Genomic DNA, 20,483 nt, shown 5'->3' on the forward strand with positions numbered 1-20,483 from the left:
TTTAGGATGAAGCTTGTTCTTGTTAGAGATTGTAAAATGGCCAGATCCTTATTTTTGCAGTTTTAATTGTATTTATTTTGTTAACCATTGCATACAACAATGGGGCTCCATTTAAACAATTTGTACTTCACAATTTTAAATGAATGCTGTACTGAAGACAGCATCACAAATTTATCAACTATGCACATCTTTATTTAATGAAATAGTCAATTAAATCATTTGATAACAAATGACTGTTATTCCAAGGCCACTTTGTTGTGCAGAAATATCAAGTTAAATTATTTTCTATAATAGAGGAGGTTATTTTACAACCAAGAAAAAGAGAATTTACAAATCTTGGAATAGACCTTGAAAGATATAGATCAGCTTCTGAAATTAAACCTGTGTAGAAATATCTGAACAATATTTGTACACAGATTTATGTAACTGATGGACCACAATATAAACACAACCTTCAGCATGTTTTATTTCAACAATTTCTGAATATAATTGCTGTTTCAATAAATTCTCATTGTTATGAAAACTTCATGCATCATACAAAGGCATTTTACAATTAAAGGTTGATTTACAAAAAGGACTTTTTATTGAATGTACTCTTACAGGATTGGCAGCTTAAAAAAATGTACTTGACGCTTGAAATTTAATGTCAAGAAATCCAGCCATCAGATTCCTACAATAGTAAACAGTGACCCTAAGCGACATAGGAGTGTTAAGGAAATGTTTAGAACTTAACTGTCTAATGCTTTGGTTCAGTCAGACAGATTTATTACATTATGAAGCTTTTGTGTCAGTTTTATTTTTACAAGATGTTAATATACTTTGATTTGACAGCGACATAACCAACATGTCACAATATCTATATATAGTTGGTCAAAATAAGTGTAATGTATAAAATGTCATTCAATGAACTTAGGCTCAACTGGCATGGTCATAGTGAATCTGGTAACACTATAACTGGAAATAAAGTTTATTGCAATCAAAATATTCTACCTTTTATATTGTGACACAACATTTATTGGAATAATGTGATTTTGAAAGTACAACTTGCCTTCCACTGAGCTGAGAAAACCACCACCAGAGGGCAATGTGAATTTAGAGGAAAACTGAAAATGTCACAAAAATTCACCAGTGAAATATCCAGTCCACAGCCATCAGATGGCTTAGATATTAAACTGGACTGTACCTTTTAAAATCACATCTTTGATCAGACATCACATTTGTTCATCGTGAACAAAAGGTGATTAACTGTACAGAAAGGTGATTTAATGTACATAACTAACAAACTTGTCAGTTAAAGATCATCACTGATCAACGATTGTCCTGCAAGTGAAATTTAAGTGCATTTACACTGATCTTTTCTCCTCTGCTGTGTAAATTAACTGATGTCGCCAATACAACAGTTTGCAGTGACAGTGTTGTGGCTTATTATCAAAAATACAACATGGACATTTTATTTGAACAATTTCAGGCACTGGTGACAATAGTTTGGTGTTTTCCTTTAACAGCAGAGCAGGAGAGTCTTAGTTAGTTCTTGCTTTGTAGGTCCTTGCCACATAATCGTATGAATGTGGTTTTACCATCAATCACAAAAACAGAAGCTAAAAGACAAAAACAAAGCACAGACCCCCTCCTCCCCCCTCACCAAAATGTGTACACTAAATCTTTGAGTCCTCTGTTGCTCTTTTCCTGCTCATGAATGCTAAAACAGGCAAACAAAGTGCGAGCCATACACCTCAGCTGTGAGTTCACTCTTCTCTCCCTCAGTCAGACTTGTCCTTCTTTTTGCCTCCTCCTATGGGAACTTTGCTGACCACTGCAGAGCCAACAGCAGTCACTCCTCCAGCTACAGCACACACTCCTCCTTTAACCAGACCCACTCCCATCGCAGGAACTGCGGCTACAGAGCTGACCGCAGTCTTGGTGAGGTCCAGACTCTTTCCTCCTATCCAGGTCACACCGCCCACCGTCGCTCCCAAAGCTCCCTTGGTGGCGCCGTACAAGCCCCCTGCCAACCTGCCGAACATGCCCGGCTGGGTCTGAGGGTGGTCCTTTTCGTTGTCCTCTGATTTAAAACAACCAAAGCAAACATTTTAAGATTCAACATGTCACTGCCAAATAATAAGAGGACGGAAGACCTCCAAACAAAAGCTTCAATGAACGATTATTTACATTATCAATTAACCTGCCAATAATTTTCTAAATGAATCCATTGCTTGTTTGGTATATAAACCAGAGACGGGGACTCGAGTTTGAGACTCGGATTCGAGTCCAACTTAAGTCGCACACAGAGTGACTTCAGACTCGACTTGGACTCGAGGTGCGGGGCTCGTGAACAATGTTTATTTTTAGGAAATGTCTATTGAGCTTGCTGTTATTATTCCCCTCTCTCCATTACCTATAACCTGCCTACCTAACACGTAGTATCGGCTGCGCGCAGCCAAACGTGAGAGAGGACAACAAACACCAGCAGCTGTTGTGCCATTAATCATATACTTTGGCTTTAAAACTTCCTACAACAAGGCCCAAACAAGGAAGCGCTGAACGCAAAAGGCGTTACTAACCTGAGGTTAGTAAATATGTTTAGCTCAGCATTGGCCATCTAACATTAGCTTGCTTCTTGCTTTAGCTACGACCTACGGGAGGTTTACTCCGACTGTCGTTTGTTATGAAAAGATGAATGAGCATTTTTTTACTTGGCAAACTTGTGGTGGTCGATTAATGTAATCATTTACATCCCGCTGGATGCCATCACGTTAATTAACGTCGGCTGCAAACAGGTTATAAGTTTATTGTTGATGTAATGTTACAGTTTTATTTAGATAACGTTACACTGGGTTTGAGAGTCTGGGGTATGTGTTGACTTACAGTATTTTATAAGCTGTCATTAATTGCACTGCACATTACATGGTTGTGCTCTGTAAGTGAAAAACTGGTTACAGTTACAGAATTCATTATAGCTACACAGTTTTATAAGCAGCCTGGATTGAACGCAGCAGGTGATACAACATTCGTTATAACCACTAGTGACTTGAGACTTAACTTGGACTCTAGCTCAAAGACTTGTAAGCATCTCTGATATAAACATCAGAAAAGAAAAAAATGCCCACCACAGATATTCAAATAGCTAAATTACGTTTACTGTAATGTAATACATTCACACAATTAAGATGGAACCATACAGTTTGGCTTCTTTTAACTCAAGCAATCAATATATTTTATTATATAACAGTCACTGTCTCATTTTCTGTATATCGACTAATTGATGAATCAACTTATCATTTCAGCTCTACTTCAAACATTCTGCATCTACACAGGCCTTTTCAGATTATAAATGTCACCCATAGTAACCTGTTACCGTGATACAAAAGATTCTGCAAGATTGTCCACGACACTTTAGCTGATTATAGTCATTATCGATTAATCAGTTAGTTCTTTTTTTTATTATTAATTGAATAATGGTTTAGTCTATGAAATGCCAGTGAAAAATGTCCACCAAAATTTCCCAGAGCTCAAATCACTTGTTTCGTACAACCAACAGTAAAAAACCCAGATATTCAATTTAAAATGATCTAAAACAGAGAAAAAATCAAATAAAATTAATCCTCACATTTGAAATTTTAGTATTTTTGCTTGATGAATGACTTAAAAGATTATTTGATTATGAAAGTGCTTAATTTAAAAAAAATTAAATAATGGTGTCGTCCTTTTCGTCTTTACTTTGTAAAGATGCACGCATGGGCTATTGCAATACACCATTATCTAAATAGAAATAGTAGAATGTATCAAAAAACAGTGTTTCAAAAAGCCCGTATCAGTCATGTAGGGCTGCAAATGACAAGTATTGTTCATTGTATTGATCATCAATACATGCTGAATAAAACAAATGTCTCACTGTCACAGGCCCTTCGCAAATAAACTTACCTGTAGCTCCTGGCTCATCTTTGAGGTATGCAGGCATGTCCTCAGGCACCTGCTCCTCCTGACTCATCTCTCTGGGAAAATAAAGAACACAATTACAGTGAACTACAGGAAAACAGCTTCTGTTTAACATTAATTCTGCTCCCTGGAAAGCCCCCCCACCTCCCCTGGCTCTAATAATGTAGACTCTAATAATGTAGACTCTGTGCTGTAAACCATGTTACAGATCTGTGCCTGTGTTTGTTTTTGCAGATTTGTCTAGAATTATTCCTTAATATTTGTATTTCACAGAGATTAATACCTTGTTCACTTTGTTCAACCTGGTGCATATACCAGATGCTCTAACAACACTGATTGTGACAAGGCTACAGACACACACACACACACACACACTAAAATTTGTATTATTATTATTAAAAGTACTAAATGTTTTCTATGTGACCATGTACAAAAAAAAAACATAACTAAATGTGAAGAGTAAGGATCCTTACTCTTGATATTTAGTTAAGACTTTCTCAGAAGGAGCTATGCACACAGTGTGTAAAGAAAATAAAGGAGCTTGCTTAGGGTGTGCTGCTGGTCCTAAAACAAGGCAGACCTGTTCACAGTCTCACAGAGCTGTGCAGCTGGTTAAAACTAGCAGACAAGATTAATTTCTAAACGTAAAACAAATTTGGGAAAACGGTAATAAACAATGGCATAAGCTGACAGTTGCAAACTCTACATTTTAACGACATATATGATCACATAAAGCTGATACCCACATTAACGTTATTTAGCTTTCTGTCTGGGGTTTTAAAGTGAAGGCCTCGTTGCATACTGCTTTGACTTAGTTACTTGAAATGTCATTTTTTTTTTTGTTTTGGGAACTCAATGATGCCTTGTCAAGAAGTTATGAAATCTGCTCAGAAGAAAGCACCATGCAGTCACAGCGTTTATTACGTTAAAGATGAACAAGGGGAACATCGTATTACTTAACAGTAACGTTATGCTTTTGGCAGCTGTCGTGGCTATTATCTGATGGGTAAACATGATCACCCTGTGTTTCCTGGTTGGTTTAATGATACTACCAGGGAGTAACGTTAGCTGGCTAAAGGCCTAACGTACAATGTCAAAGCTAACAGCCGTCGTTACGTGGAAGGCGTACGTTAACGTCAACAGAAGCTAACGTTAACCTACAGGCAGTTAAAAACGACAGCCGCGGATGCTCGCTTAAAAAGATAAAACATGTCGCATTGCCGCACCGCTTAACTTGACAAAATTGTTGCCTTCTCATTTTAAAAACAAACAGAAAAGGCAGAAAGTGTTGTGCTTGTAACTAACACGCCTATGGGCTGTTAAAGCCTTCAGTCGCCATAAGTAAGCTTGTTTGTTGAATCTTCTAGATGAGGCATCCAAACGGACACGTCACCCCCGAAACACAAAACATCACCGTAAATTGATCGATTAAAAAAACATATACCGTTATCATATCGGTCCCGCTGATCCTAACGGTCGAGGGAGTTTGGTTTGAAGCTGGTTTGCAAGATAATATGGCTCCGTTGTTGTTTTAATCATCAGTAACGCTAGCGGTTCTCCAGAAGTTCTCATGGCTGACTGTCATTGTCCGACCTGAATCCCGAACTAGCTCATGTAGCACTCACCTTGCTTTGCAGACTGGTCCAAAGTGCGGTGCGGGACTTCAAACTATATGAGCAAGGTGATTTTCAGCTTCCCAGGGCCTGCAACGGTGTTGCTGCTGGTGGTTAAGCAGATTTGTGTTGTCTGACTATATTTTGGAGGAGGACCTCAGTCTCCACCCATAAAACACACACACACACACACACACACACACACACACACACACACACACATAGAGGTACACTGCCTGCTGGCTGGAGCTCCAGCTGCTGGCTGCAGTCACAATCCATACGCATGCAAGAACAGAAGTAGTTATTGTGGACAATTGGGTTGACAGATAACATTGCTTCCCATTTGCTGTCTTACAATAGTTTTGTTGTTCAATGTTTTAGTTCACACACAAACACGTTTTTTTTCTTTTTTTCATTCAGAAATGATTCGATGTTTTGAAGAGAAATAACCCATCCTGTTTGTGCACCACTTAGCAATTCACGTGGGAACAGAACTGAAAAGATCAGGGTTTTTTTTGTTGTATGGACTGTAGCTTTGGCGGGAGAAGACACTGATCAAAATACCCCCAAAACAACCTCCTCCCTGAAAGAGGAAGTGACGTGCATGCAGCTTTTTACACCGTGAATCAAAGATCATCTCTTTGATAAAGATACGTCATAGTTTAAAAAAATAAAAGACTAGAATAAAAGACACTCTTCAATGCATAGAATTGATTACATTTTCATGGGAATAGCAAAAAGATTAAAGAAAGAGAAATTTATTAATGTAGAGAAGGCTGAATTACCAACCAAGCAATGCTCCTGGGTCTCAGAACCTCAAGGGCCACACATTTATCAGGTGTTGCTGGGGCAAAATTATTAAACAAATGCAAAGCATTGGTGTAATCTGTAAACTTCATATTCAAATTATGTTATGTTAATTAAGTTATGTTGCTATATGGATATTTCTATCTTTTGATGATCTGATGTGTTTCTGTTAAGAACTAAAGTGACCTGGCCTCGCTGTTTGGTCTCTGCACATTGTAGTTGACAAAGCCTTGAATGACTGGAAGGATGTCTTCTAAACTTAACAGCACTGGCCTGCATGAATGGGTATTTACATACAGTCTAATACCCTGTGCATGACGTGTAAAAATTAGCTAAACACCGTCATAATCCCATTTGTGTCTTCATAAGCAGCAGTAAGGGAATTAAGTTTCAAAGTAAGAACAATCCCTGATTAAACTTGCTGAAGAAAACACGGACACCTTAAATCTGGAGTATGCTATAAACTAACTAAACTAACCCAAAAGAGGGTTTTCACCGAATGTCTTCTTTCTCAAGTAGAGGTAAAACATCCAGAAATAAGACAGCCGTTTAGTTTTGTCCAATTTATTACATGCATACACACTCAGTTGCCAGTGTATTAGGTACACCTTGCTACAACAAATGCTATCCAACACAACTAATACTAATAAATCATTTTTTTGCTTGCTTTTTTAGTTTTTTTTTTTTTTTTAGCTGTCTGGTGTTTCTATTATTTTGCCCTTCCCATTTATATCCATGAGGGTAGGCTAATTAACAGAAACACATCTCTGCAAAATGTGTATTACAATTCAACAGCACCACAAACTGAAGCCTCTGTAAATCAGTTTCAACAAAAACTTAACATTATAACCTTCATAAAGGGAGAAGTCTACAACTGTTAGACAGTGTTTATTTTATCTAGGTGTACCTAATAAACTGGCAACGAAGTGTATTTATTTTTTTAATATAGCCTACATTTTACACAGAAAACATATGACATGTAACGTTTGGAAAAAGCACATGTGTTCAAATGATCAATGCTAGTATTGTGTCACACACTGTCACAACTGACTGGGACCCAAGGATATAAGAGAGCCATCATTAATGTTATTAGTAGGACATCTTTGCTTTTCGTATAAGGAAATATCAAAATATTTTCCACGTTAATAAAAGTCCTATTTGAATAACACTGGAGTTACAAAGCGGAAACACGTCCAGCTGGGTTTCCCGCCTGTATTGGTAATGGCTTATTTAGTACCCGGAAACAGCTGCAGAGTGATAGCTCTCAACTCTGAAACTTACAGTCCAGGCTGCATGTAGAGAGGAAGTGTCCGCGTTTCAGAAGTAGGGGGTACCTTTACCACTCCTGAGTCAGATGTTTGGGTGACTTGGGTTTGGGCTGGCGGACTACACGCTTGAGTTCAGCGTTAAAGGAGCTTTGCGAGTGACCCAACTGAGTCTGTCGTCGCCGTCTGCTCTGCATTCAAACAGTCCGCCGCCTGGGAAGGAGACAGGTAGCTAATGACAATGATGTTAATCGTAGCCTTCTTATTGTCATTATTAGCCTACCGTAGGGCGTCTGGGGATGTGCTCTTCCACCTTTTAACGATAATGTCAATGTTTTCCTGCAGACTGGAGCTGCATTAGCTCTTCCAACTTGAAGAAATTTTCCAAGATCCTGGTGTTTCGCTCAACCTTAGGAACCACATTAGTCTTATTAACAGCAGCTGTGAAAGAGTCCCTGTGTTTTTCTAGCGATGTATCCCATGTAGTTTTAAGCCCTCCTCCAAAATGTTGTTTTGCTTATTGTTACTCAGCGGTGAAAGAAGTAGCCTACTTCACTACAGTAAAAGTATCCAAAGAAGGTTTAAATCACTAACCAGCGGTTAAATTGATAGTTTCCCTACTAGTCATTTCAAAACTGAAGCAGTCTCTTTGATGGGGGACGAAACGTCTTCTAGTATCTTCAACCAAGTCCAGTTGCCCTTGACTTTAACCTTCTTTGGATAACTATGACCTGGATGACAGAGAACCTTCCCAGACATAAAGTAAAAGTAGTAATACCACAGTGCAGAAATGCAAGTAACAGTCCTGCATTCAATGTTCAAAAGTTTAGTATTCAAAAGTAAAAGTACAAAAGTATTAGTCAGAATATATGCTTAAAGTACCAAAAATAATAAGTACTATTACACAAAATATCCCATTTCAGAAGAATGCATATTATATAATATAATTTTAATTATTATTATTATTATTATTAATGGTTAAATGTTTACATCACTTCAATATTACAGCTGGTAAAGGTGGACTTTAATTTGAATTCCTTTATAGAGGCTAGGCCTACTGGCATGTAGCTTATGCATTTCACAAAGGGATAGATAGAAGTAATATTCTTCACCAATAATAATATCTCAAAATTGTACTTAAGTACTTACTTTCCACCACTATTGTTGCTTCACTTGGATGTTTGAGCTCGGCTGTGCAGCTCAATGTCCGTGCAGACTTTGACACTAGAAGGCTGTTTTCACCTCCAGCTGCTGAAGAGGGAAAGTTTCTCTGAGCTCTCCTTTTTATTGAAGACGTGTATTTACGAGCAGGACTTGTAATATCACAGCTGATTTGAAAGCCAGTCGTGGTTCAATATGCAACTTAACACATGTGATGTGGAAACCTGAAACCTCCAGGTCAGGATGGAGACGTTTTGTGTCCAGTAGTTAAACGTTTGTATTTACGTATTTGCATTTTCATAAATTGTGGATTTTTCAATGCAACAGGTGGAGTAGTAGAACACGGTGATGAAACTTACTCCGTATATGTCCAGATGCAGATGGTCCTCTGCACATAAAGCAAATGTGTGGTCTTTTTACATTAATCGTAATCTCTTACAAAAATGTCTTAACATGTACAAAACCACTGTCTCAAAGGTAAAAACAATTCGGTCCACAACAACATTCCTTACTCAGTTTAATATGCAGCTAAAACAACAAAATGTTGTTTATTTTATAAAGGGAGAAACTTTTTACTCAATGATCAATATTAGGGCTGCAACTATTGATTATTTTCAATATCAGTTGGCCCATCAGTCATTTTCATGATTAATTGATAAGTTGTTTGGTCCATAATAGGGTGAAAAATGTTCAGTGTTTCTCAAAGCCCAAGGTGACGTCCTCAAATGTATTGTTTTGTCAACAACCCAACGATGTTCACTTTACTATCATAGAGGCCAAATGAAGGCAGAAAATATTTGAGAAGCTGAAATCCGTAGGGCTGGACCTGAATATTCAAATGACCGATTGTTGGGTACACATTTGATTTTCAGTTTTGGGATTCGAATATAGAATATTTTGTCTTATTTTTTTTTTTCTGCATGCCTGACCTCTGCCCACAGCAGTGAACTTGACGCTCCCGTTCACATCAAAGGGAAAACAATGAAGCCTTCAGCTCTGTGGGAGTGATTGATGACAATGACAAATATTCTTCTTTTTATCTAACTCCAGTCTCTCTCCTCCTTGTGTTGTTCTGTTTTAATATATGAAATACATAGGCTAGCTGTATCTCGATTACAGCTGGCGTAACACAGTCGGTAACGCCACCAGTAGCGGACACCGTGCACAATGCCGTCGAAGCTTCGATTATTCACTGTTAATTGTCGAAGCTTCAAAGCTCAAATGACATTCATTGCCCTAGAAATCAGATAATTTGGAGATTTATCAGACATTTTTTCTTAATCTACTCGAAACTGAATATTGTGAGCCAGGTTTAGGTGTGATGAAGAAGTTTCAGAGACTGAGAGTTCAGATAACATGATTTATTGACACTGGGCCGATAAGATGCAGTGCCGACAAACAACGAACACATTAAATGCCAACATCAAATCTGAAGGATACTTCCTGTTGGGGAATATTTATCCGTCCTAGACCTACAGAGATTCACTAAGAGTCCAGATATGGTTATTGTTCACCCCTCTATACATGTGTGAAGAGGTTATTTGTTTAATCAAGACACATTGTGTGTCACTTAAGCCACAAGCAACACTTTCTACATAGAGCGAGCCAGTCTGTCTGTAATAAAATAAAACAAAATAAAGATAATCTCGACCTTGGGAAACCAGTGTTGTTCTACCCCTTAATTCCTTAACAAAATTGATTGCCAGAATAATTAGATTAGAATAATTAAAAAGGAATCGATTAATTGTTGCAGCTCTAATCAATATAATAAATAACTTTCTGCTCATCAATGAATCAAATCACGTTGGAGGCATAATCTACTATCCTCATTTCGTGCTATGAAATCTGTCCTGGTGTCACCAACACTAATGGCTGTTTATTGACTGTATTTGCTTATTAAACATGGTCAATATATTTGCTTCCACTCAGACTTTGCTCTAAACAGCCAATCAGGTTTGGTTTGGCTGTCTGTGTCGCAGTAAACTAAACTTATTAAACATGGTGTAATTAATGGAGCCATCCCATGTAAGTTAGAGTTCCCACAGAGCATGCGGCCCTTACTGGTTCTCATGTGTAATGAGATTTAGGTTCCAGCAGGTGCCAGTGTAGCCCCACTGTTAGTAACTCCTCTAGAAGACCTGATGCTGGAGTGCCTGAATTCATACAGGACTTGGTGTAGCAGTGGAAACACTCTGCACATCCAAAAGTGGTTCCTGTTTAAATCAGGATTTGGTCACACAAAGTTAGTCAAACTGTTGCTAACGGGTAGCATCCCGCTTATCTTTAAATAAAAGTTAAGTATTGTGTTTTTTTTTTGAAGGCCTATTCTGCAAACAAGACTCACGGTTGGATTAGTCCAATTAATTAGTCAATTGACAACTAAAAAACAACCATAAAAACTTTTTTTTTTCTCCAATCAAAGATTTCAAATAGTTGCTGATCTCTGCCTGGTTTAATACAATGTCAGTATATATCAATACCTATCGGTGGGTTTAAACTACAACAAAAACAAGCAACATTTTACATTTTTGAGACTAAACAGTTCCGCGGTCAATCGAATAAGTAATTGCAAATGAATTCATAATGAAAAGTGGTTTGTTGCGTCCCCGGATGATTTTAAATAACTTTAATTACCTAGCCTTTATTTTGTTGTACGTCCCTGTACGCAGTGTAGTGAGTGGTGGCTTAACACCTTTTGTGAAAGCACACCTTATTTTCAGATCCCCTCTTCCCACAGAATCCACATTGTTGTACAAATAACATCACATCCCATTATTGGTAGATTGGTGTTTAATTTAGGGGCTGGGACGTCCTCAGAGGAGCAGCGGGATAAGAGTCATTAGTTAGCCATCAACCCACTGGGTGAAATTGGCTCTCTGGCACCCACCCACCCCCCACCCCGTGAGAGCAAACAATATATAAACACAAATTAGGACTCTCTGCTTTGTGTCAATTGAGAGTCCAACAAAGATGCTACACGGAGTGATAAGTCATTCGTAAGCAGGTGGGGATGGAGAACTGAGAGCTGTTGCCTCTCCAACTAAGTAATGAAGAGCTTTCCATGGTGACCAGGCTGCCTGTTGCCATTCCTGTGTCGGGAGGGAAGGAGAGGAGGGGGCAGCAGAGATCAAAGTCGGCTGTCCTCAATTCTGCTCTAAGTGGAGGGTTAAATGGTGGGGTTGCAGGGGGGAAGCCCCTCATTAAACTTAACCAAATCCCCTTTAAGACACAGCTGACATGTTACTCCAGAGGCAGCAGGTATATATTTTTAACGCTCACATCTCTGGGGAGAAAGAGACTCTGCAGGTTCAGGCTGCTGCTGTTGACTGTGAATGAGGATTGGATTTTGGATGCATCAACTCTTTATTTAATGTCTCTAATTTAGGATTTATTTAATGTTTAGTCAATAGCGTAATTTAACAAAATATTTAAAAAAGATCTTTAAAATACTGCTTTTGGTATTCACAGCAAGAAGGTCCTGGTGGTCCCAGGCCTTTGTGGGTGGGGTTTCATGTTCTCCCCATATCTGCACGGGTTCTCTTCGGGTGTTTTGGCTTCCTCCCACCATCCAAAGACATGCAGGCTAGGTTAATTGACGACTCTAATTTGCCCCTTAGGTCTGAATGTGAGTGGTTGTTTGTGCGATGAACTGGCGACCTGTCCAGGTTGTACCCGACCTCTCGCCCGGTGCCAGCTGGGATTGGCTCCAGGCCCTCCGCAACCCTGTACACAGGATAAGCGGTTGACGATGGATGTATTAATGTAATCTAATGAAGAATGTAAACTGGATTTGTAGTAATTTAGAGGTATTTTCAAGGGATTGTTGAACTGAAAGGTCGACATTTGACCAGTTGATCTGTTGTTGAAATCAAGATTGTTGTTTGAATTGCATTTCATATTTTGACAAGAATAGAAAATTTTGTCAATTGATAGAAAATTAATCTAGAACAGATAATTGATTAATCATTTGTACGTTCAAGCAAAAAAAGCCAAAAGTTCTCTGGCTCGACCTTCTCAAATGTGATAATTTGTTTCTTTTTCCTTTTGTTTTATTTTAAACGTCACCTTGGGCTTTGTAACTTTGTAAATTTCACTGCTTCTGACATTTTACAGGTTAAAATAATTGTCAATTCAACTTATAAGGAAAATAATTGCAAGTTGCAGCCTCTGCTTTTCCTGTTGTGATTTGTCAAAATGTCTGCTGTGAAAAAAAAATCCAGTTCTGTTGTAAATCTGTGCGAAGGCTTTAAGCGGGTAAACGTTAGAAACCATATTTTCAATCCAGGAACATGCGTATATTGCATGTTGAGTGCTTTCTGCATGTTTAGCTTTAAAAAAACAATGCTTCAATGCACATTCAAGAACCTAAACAACCCTAATCAACCATCTCCAATTGTAAGGCCAGTGACTGCAGTGACCAGCATACATTTTGGCCGAAGAGGGGCTTGAATCTCAGACCTTTTGACAACAGTGCTACTTTTTTTTTTTACGCAGTTTCATGGTGAGTCTAATTAGCCATGTACAATACACCTATGTGAACTGGCAAGTTGTGATTATTATCGTAATTATATTGAATTTTATAAATTAAACAAACCAAAAAAACCTTAACATATTCTCTCATGATTTAAAAAATACATCAATTGTGAGACCACAGATCTAACTGCATCCACATGTTCACTGACAAACTCTCATTGTATCACCATTGAAACTTAAGTGGAGATTGTAATATCTAAAAGGAGACCCTTTGTTATTATCTGTATGGAAGGAGCTGTTTGCAAAGTAGAAAATTATTATATTATTGCTTTTATCGGTCTCCTTTTTTGAAGAATTGTGCTTTTTTCCTACCTCACATTGTTGCAGCATTTCAGACAGAAAGTTCTTTTGCTTCGTCAATGAACAGTACATGTTGGAGAATGTGGCATTTTTGTTGTTCTGACAAGCTTTTTTTCTGATTCTCTTTGCTGGTGTTTAGTTTTTGGGTTCTAGCGTCAAAGGATTATCCATCCTGACTTTTTTGGAGGGGGGGGGTAATTGTGAGCACCGAGGTGTGCCCGGTGTTGTAGGCCTGTCCTAATTAGATAACTGTAACCCTCATGTGAGTAGCTACACTCCTGGTGGTCCAGTACTGGGACACACTGAGCTCAGCTTTTCAACTGCGGAGAGCTGTGAGGAAAAAGTACTGTGGAAGGCCTAGCAAGGGGAGCGGGGGGCTCTCAAATCCTTTTTTAAGCCTTTTGTTATTTATACAGGGATTTATTTATCATTAAAGAATAATAATGGCATTTGTTGCACAATTAGAGCTTTACCAGATAAAGTGGAAATTTAAAACACTGAAAGACAGTTTGATCTAATAAAAAAATAACTTTTTGCACCTGTGCCTGGGACTTTGTTTTGAATGTTTTGATGTAAAATATATTTTGTTGTTGCTGAAGTGTCAACATTGCCCTTTGCGGCTGTTTTGACTGGGTGTTATTCCTGCAGACCTGCCAGCGCCGTGTCCTCACCACAGTTTTCTCCAGCCACGCTGACTGTTAGGCTTTCTCTCCCATGTTCAAGTTTCTCCTCTCTTAATATGAGCCAAGTTTAATTTAGTAAATCTGTAATATCCAAGGAGCAATACACCTGTGTGTAGTCTTTATGTGACACATTGTGTCTGCTGCTACTACCCCACCATCTGTGTGAGACCTTAATAACTGGGCTGGTGATTTATTGTCTGTACTCGGCAGTGTCTCTTTTTGAGAGGAACCCAGACAAAAGCCAAGACCCTCGCCCTCCCGCTGTTTTTAATAGTTCCTTAGGATGTGCAGGGGGGAAAAAACAGTAATGTGGGGGCTTCAGCCTTTGAGAAGGCAAAGTGAAAGAAGATTGAGTGCCTTAAATGAAAGTAGCTCTGAGAATTTTTTTTAATGGTTCAGAGGGTTGTATACAAACTAATTTACATCAGTTTTAAGCTTGGTAATCACTAACTTTCTTTAAAAGTTAGTTTAGCAATTTAAGAAAAGCTTTCAGACTACTCATCACATCACTCATTTTGGCCATGTTGCCACTCCGTAAGCCTTCATTGACCCTTGTCCTCCTCTACCATCCCCTCCGGAGGGCGATAAGGTGCTGCTGAGAAAAGCCTGTCTTATCTTCCTGCTGCCCTCTGAAGCAGTCATGTTTTATGGGTTGTAGCTCTTTTGTTTTCTTTTTCGCTGCCTCTCCCTGATCACTCACACTCATTCCTCATGGAAGTTGTTTGAAGGCCTAGAATAGCTTTGGAAAAGAATCCCCCCTCCTCCTCTCCGTTCTCTCCTCTTCTACTCCTCTGCTCCCTCTTTATTGAATCCCGCCTCCGTATCATTTATCTCTGCACCCCCACCTCCCTCTTTTTCTCAGTTTGAGGGGGCCGTTTGAGGGCATCCTCTTTTCTCTTCCAGCTGGGTTTGTTGACACACAGTCAATCTACGGTTCCCTTTCACCTCGGCCACCCCTCTTTTTAAACTCTCACCCCCCACCTCTGGGCTCTACCCTCTGCTTTCCCTGAGCAGTAAAGCTGCCACAGCTGTGGACTGTATTAGCATAGCTGCTGAGGAGGGGAGGGGGGGTTGCTAAATATATTGCAGCCATTACCTTTTGTTCAACAGTTTGACAGTTTTAAAACATTTCAGCTTCTCTCTGTGCAAAGGGAGTGAAGAGAAAAGGAGGATGCCACGATGATTTCAGTGTAACAGCTTTTTAAATATGGGACACAGAAGCTGGAGGGAAAGGAGGGAGAGCAAATGGAAAGCAAATCACTGAAAACAAGTCAATATGTAATTAGTGCAGTCTGTGGGGGGGGGCGGGCAAAAAAGGAAATAAAAAGAAAATACACAAGCAATCAAGCCCATATTTTCCAAATGACACAATTTAAAAAAAAAAAAAAAAAAAAGTGTGTGTATGGCCTGACATACAAATGTCATTTAGAGCTGACGGCTCAGAGCAAAGGAAATGTGTATTCAAACAGTGATGTTTCATTTATTTATTTATTTTTCTTGCTGTCAACAGGTGTTGGAATGAACCGGTCCAGCTGGGATAAAAAAGCCCCTAAGCCTCCAGTCACCAGGATGACCCGCAGCTCCAGCTCCCAGGCCAGGCACACAGTCCCGGCAGAGACCCAGGACTCTGGACCTGGTCCGTATGGCAAACTACGAAAGAAGCAGACGGGCTCTGCTCTGGCCCAGGACCTCAGTCAGATGAGTGTGAGCGGGCAGGACGGTTTACCTATAAGGTGAGAACATATTACAGTAACTTTTAAAAAAAGATAAATGATTAGGAAAAGCAAACATTACAGGACACACTTCAAGTACACATTTGTACATACAGGAAACAAAACAAAGGCATCCCAGGTACAAATCTGCTGGTCAGAGTGGAAGCAGCAATATATTAAAGTGGTCCAAGATTTGTGAATAAACCTGCTATAATGCTGCTAGCATTATATGACTGACAATCCGTAATATTGTACCGTTCTTTATAGAATCCCTAATTTCCCTAAAGTGTCTGAAAAATCCTGTTTGGGGACATTATGTCTTCTGGTTATACATTAACTAATCTAACGTTGGGGATCGTCCCATATAATCAGGAGTTTTTCATGTCTTTCCTTGGCATGATCTCCAGTAATGGAAAGATGTCCAAAGGCACGAGTGACCCTGTGCAGGCTGATCAGTCCTCTGGGTCCAGATCTGATGAGCACAGTCTGTCTGCGTGTGCTGCCAAGTCATCATCCCGGGGCGGTCTGGCCTCTGTGGCTCGGCTGGTGAAGCTCGGCCGCTGTAAGAATGTGGTGGTGGTGGCCGGAGCAGGAATCAGCACAGCCAGCGGCATCCCAGACTTCAGGTTGGTGTCGCTCTTCATCTATTGACTATTACAAGTCTTGTTCAGTTCCACTCTAAACCTTAAGAACAGATCGGCTCTGGTTTCCTTGGGTGAGTGTTTCCTAAAAAGATATTTAACCCTTGGAAAATTTATGAGCAAGACACTGTTAGCTGTCCTTTAGTACACATTTCAAAATCTGTACATTTTCAGAACTCCAGGAACAGGTCTTTACGCCAATTTGGAGAAGTACAACATCCCTTACCCAGAAGCTATTTTCAACATCGACTACTTCTCAAACGACCCGCAGCCTTTCTTCTCCCTAGCCAAGGCTCTGTATCCCGGCAGCCACCGACCCAACTACATACACTACTTCATCCGGATGCTTCATCACAAAGGCCTGCTGCTCCGAATGTACACCCAGAACATTGACGGGCTGGAGAAATGTGAGTGGCATCTTTAAAAGGAACAAAAAACTGCCAGAAATAGATCTTTAAATTAAACTGTGGGCAAGCTGAATACATACCCATCATTTCATACATTAAATGTAAACCGAAATTAAAATGATTATGGTCACTGAAGACATTTGCTTATTTGTTTTTACTTTATTTATTTATCAGGGACAACGTACATTAATTACCATTAACATACAAGGGAGATTAATTTATCATTTCACAACACAGGTTGTTTAACGAGATTATGTTGCAGTTTTCTTTTATAATACAATAACAAACATTATATACAAAAACGATAAGCACAAGATGGTGGATAAATAATAAGTCCTAGATATACACGGTGGAGTACTTCTGTATCTCTTGCCAGACGAAAGCAGAGTGAACAGGCTGTGGCAGGGTGGTTACTGTCCTTTGGTTTATACTTTGGGCTCTGAGTAGGCATCTCACCTCACTGATATCATTGACGCTCAGGAGATGGGTACCAACCTGCTGCAGAGCCCTTCAGTCCTGGGCTGTGCACATCCTATGCCAGTTAGTGATGTTTCCAGTCAGGAGGCTTTCTATTGCTCCTCTGCAAATGTTAACAACAACCTGGCACGGGAATTCAACCTTCTTAAGTTTCCTAAAGAAATGCAGCCGTTTCTTCACCAAGGTAGAGATGTTATGATGTGATGCTTATTCCCAGTTCAGCTCCACTGAGGTGGAATCCACAAACAGCATGCTGATGTAGGTGTTGTTGTTTGCCATTCTTCTGGAGGTGGAAAGACTTTACAGCTGCCTCAGTGTTGAGGAGATCAAGGCAAGCATAAAATGTGTTTATCTGGTAATGTGGCCTCACACATGATGCTCCTGCTTTTGTAGGCTGTGCTGTTTTTGATCGCCTGCCACGTATCTTTGGTGTTGAGGTCTCTCTCCAGTCTCTGCTGATATCTCCGTCTCGCCTCCTTGATGCCAGCTTTAAGTCTCACTCTGATGGTGCTGTATGCTCGCTTGACAGCTGACCGAAAAGCAGCCTTTTTGGCTCTGGGTAGAGCCCTCGCCTTTCCATTCTTCATGGCTTTCTGGTTAGGGAGTGATTTTAATGTCTTTATGATCACCGCATCAACACATATGCTGTTTTATGATGTCACTGATGTATATTCCTCAAGACTGATGTGGTGACCTCTGAACATGTGCCAATCTGTGCACTTTACACTTAATGTATGTGATATAAAAAAAGATCTGCAGTCCAGAATTGATGTCGTCATTTGCTCTTAATGTCCGTCTTAATATGGAATAACTTTCTTCACAGTGTGTGGCATTCCAGATGACAAACTTGTGGAGGCTCACGGTAGTTTTGCTACAGCTTCCTGTCACCTGTGCTACACTGCGTACCCTGCTGAGGAGGCTAAGGTACAGCCGACCCCATGGTGAACAAACATTCAAATTTAACAGTTCACTGCATTTGATGCCACAGTAATGCTTCCTTATTTCACAGCATGCTATAATGAATGACAACGTCCCCATATGCACCTTCTGCGCTGCAACAGTCAAACCTGATGTTGTGTTTTTTGGAGAGGACCTTCCTCAGAAGTATTTCCTCCACACTAAAGACTTCCCCAAAGCGGACCTGCTGATTATAATGGGCACGTCTTTACAGGTACATTTTTTTTTTTATACGGTATCTGTATTCAGTCCTTTAAATGGGTTTCTAGTACATTTTATGAGTTCTCACATTTTCTGAGCTCAGTTATATCTGAACAAAAATTAATTGTTTCAGATCGAGCCATTTGCCAGCCTTGTGAACACTGTGCGCTCCACTGTTCCACGTCTCCTCCTGAACCGACACGCTGTGGGTCCCTTTGAGAAGGTCCCACGGCGAAGAGGAGACCACATGGAGCTGGGTGATCTGGAGGATACAGTACGGAGGTTTGCAGAGATTCTCGGCTGGAGCGATGAGATTGAAGAGCTGATGGGGAGTCAGGAAACACTGGTGGGTTCATAAGCACTAGACCTTTAAAGAACTTCTTCGGGTTTTGCACGTCTGTTTGGGTTCTTTATTAAACCTAGTGATAATATTAATATAATCCCAAGCCAGTGGAGATAGTTAAGAACTTAAAAAGAGCACTCCACTGATTTTCTGTTGTGCCCCTTTAACTTTGTCAGATTGAAGAACCAGACATATTGGCTGTGTCCAAAATCATCAATTCTCACTATATAGTGGACTATATAGTGAGCTCGCCATTTTATAGTGCTGTCCGAATGTTTAGTGAGAATTATACCATTTATAATGGACTTAAAGTATCCCAGAATGCATTTTGAAAAGTAGTGTACAACCGATGGTCACTAACCAAGCCCCATATACCATCATGCATTGCGCTGAACAGTCCAACTGATTGTCCGACGGCAATAAGATAATTAACGGTGCCGGAATAATGATAAGAGTAGTGTCCGACAGTGTTGTTTTCATTATGTGAGCTCACTTTATAGGGAGTACAGAGTAGTTAGTGAATGGTGATTTCAGACACAGCCATTGGCCTTTTTTAAAAACATTTTTTATTCCACACAATTATTCTTCCTTGTCAAAACCTGGCACTTATGTTACCCATAATGCAACCCAACAAGTGACATCACTTGAGGCAATCTATCAGATTTTGTGCAGCTTCTTCTGGAGTCAAGGCTTTATACAATTTTATTTCACATATACGGTAGAACTTCGCAACAGACTTTGATGGGTAAACTGTCTCTAACACTTAGGCTGACTATGGCTATGATTTCCCTCTCTGCAGAGCATCCCTACATTAATAAGCAACCCTCTGTCGGTTAGTGTTCAGACACCTTGCCAGAACAGAGGAGCTTCAGAGCCTCCAGGTAGGATGGAGACGTCCAGACCAGGAGCTCAAAGAGTAGCCAGCAGCGGCAGCGAGGAGACTGACTCGGAGACGGACAGCAAGAGCTCTGCATCATCCAATCTGAGCAACTGAGTCTGTACATTTCATAAACGATGGCACTGGAAAGGTTTGAGTTTCTACTCTCCTTATTTCGCACTAAGACTGTTCTCCTGTTAACTGTATACATGTTACTGTTTATCTGGTAAAGTTCTGGTAGTGGCAAAATGTTTTTTGTTCTTATTACCTCTTCATCTGAGAATCAAGTGTGTCATGTTTATATGTAAATCAAAAAATCATATCTAATACAGTTTATCAACCTTCAACAAACATTGAAAGCACTTATTATCGAGGGAGGATCCATCTAGAACACTAGTAAATAAATGAGCCATGTAACAAAAATCGTTTTATACGTCTCATGTCAGTAAACTTGTTAATGTTGTTTTATATCGGCACGACACTGTATCTTAATAAAAGGATTACGTATTTTGTGTTTCTTCTGTCCTTTATGTTGTTTGGATCCAAAAACAACTATTTTTATTCTCCAGT

At 39.7% G+C, this 20,483-nt stretch overlaps 2 protein-coding genes across 3 annotated transcripts; one reads left to right on the top strand and one right to left on the bottom strand.

Annotated features, from left to right (window-relative positions):
• Positions 1 to 442: 442 nt before the first annotated feature.
• tmem263 (transmembrane protein 263) lies at positions 443 to 5,719 on the bottom strand. Its single transcript, XM_038706925.1, has 3 exons — positions 5,562 to 5,719; positions 3,922 to 3,992; positions 443 to 2,062 (listed from the first exon to the last, which is right to left on the bottom strand). The coding sequence occupies exons 2-3, from the start codon at positions 3,986 to 3,988 to the stop codon at positions 1,761 to 1,763; spliced, it is 369 nt and encodes a 122-aa protein (XP_038562853.1). The 5' UTR covers positions 3,989 to 3,992; positions 5,562 to 5,719; the 3' UTR covers positions 443 to 1,760.
• Positions 5,720 to 7,338: 1,619 nt separating this feature from the next.
• si:dkey-103i16.6 (uncharacterized protein LOC557125 homolog) lies at positions 7,339 to 20,421 on the top strand. 2 transcript variants are annotated; one of them, XM_038706923.1, is made up of 8 exons: positions 7,339 to 7,849; positions 15,809 to 16,031; positions 16,406 to 16,636; positions 16,826 to 17,058; positions 18,359 to 18,459; positions 18,545 to 18,706; positions 18,827 to 19,039; positions 19,836 to 20,421. In XM_038706923.1, the coding sequence occupies exons 2-8, from the start codon at positions 15,817 to 15,819 to the stop codon at positions 20,028 to 20,030; spliced, it is 1,350 nt and encodes a 449-aa protein (XP_038562851.1). In that variant the 5' UTR covers positions 7,339 to 7,849; positions 15,809 to 15,816; the 3' UTR covers positions 20,031 to 20,421. The 2 variants fall into 2 exon arrangements, with proteins under 2 accessions (XP_038562851.1, XP_038562852.1); XM_038706924.1 differs by having other exon boundaries at positions 7,359 to 7,849; positions 16,418 to 16,636; positions 19,836 to 20,420.
• Positions 20,422 to 20,483: the final 62 nt, after the last annotated feature.

Source organism: Micropterus salmoides, unplaced genomic scaffold (assembly GCF_014851395.1).
Source record: "Micropterus salmoides isolate LMB-PRFRI ecotype aquatic unplaced genomic scaffold, ASM1485139v1 Ms_hic_scaffold_8, whole genome shotgun sequence".
Lineage (NCBI taxonomy): Eukaryota > Metazoa > Chordata > Actinopteri > Centrarchiformes > Centrarchidae > Micropterus > Micropterus salmoides.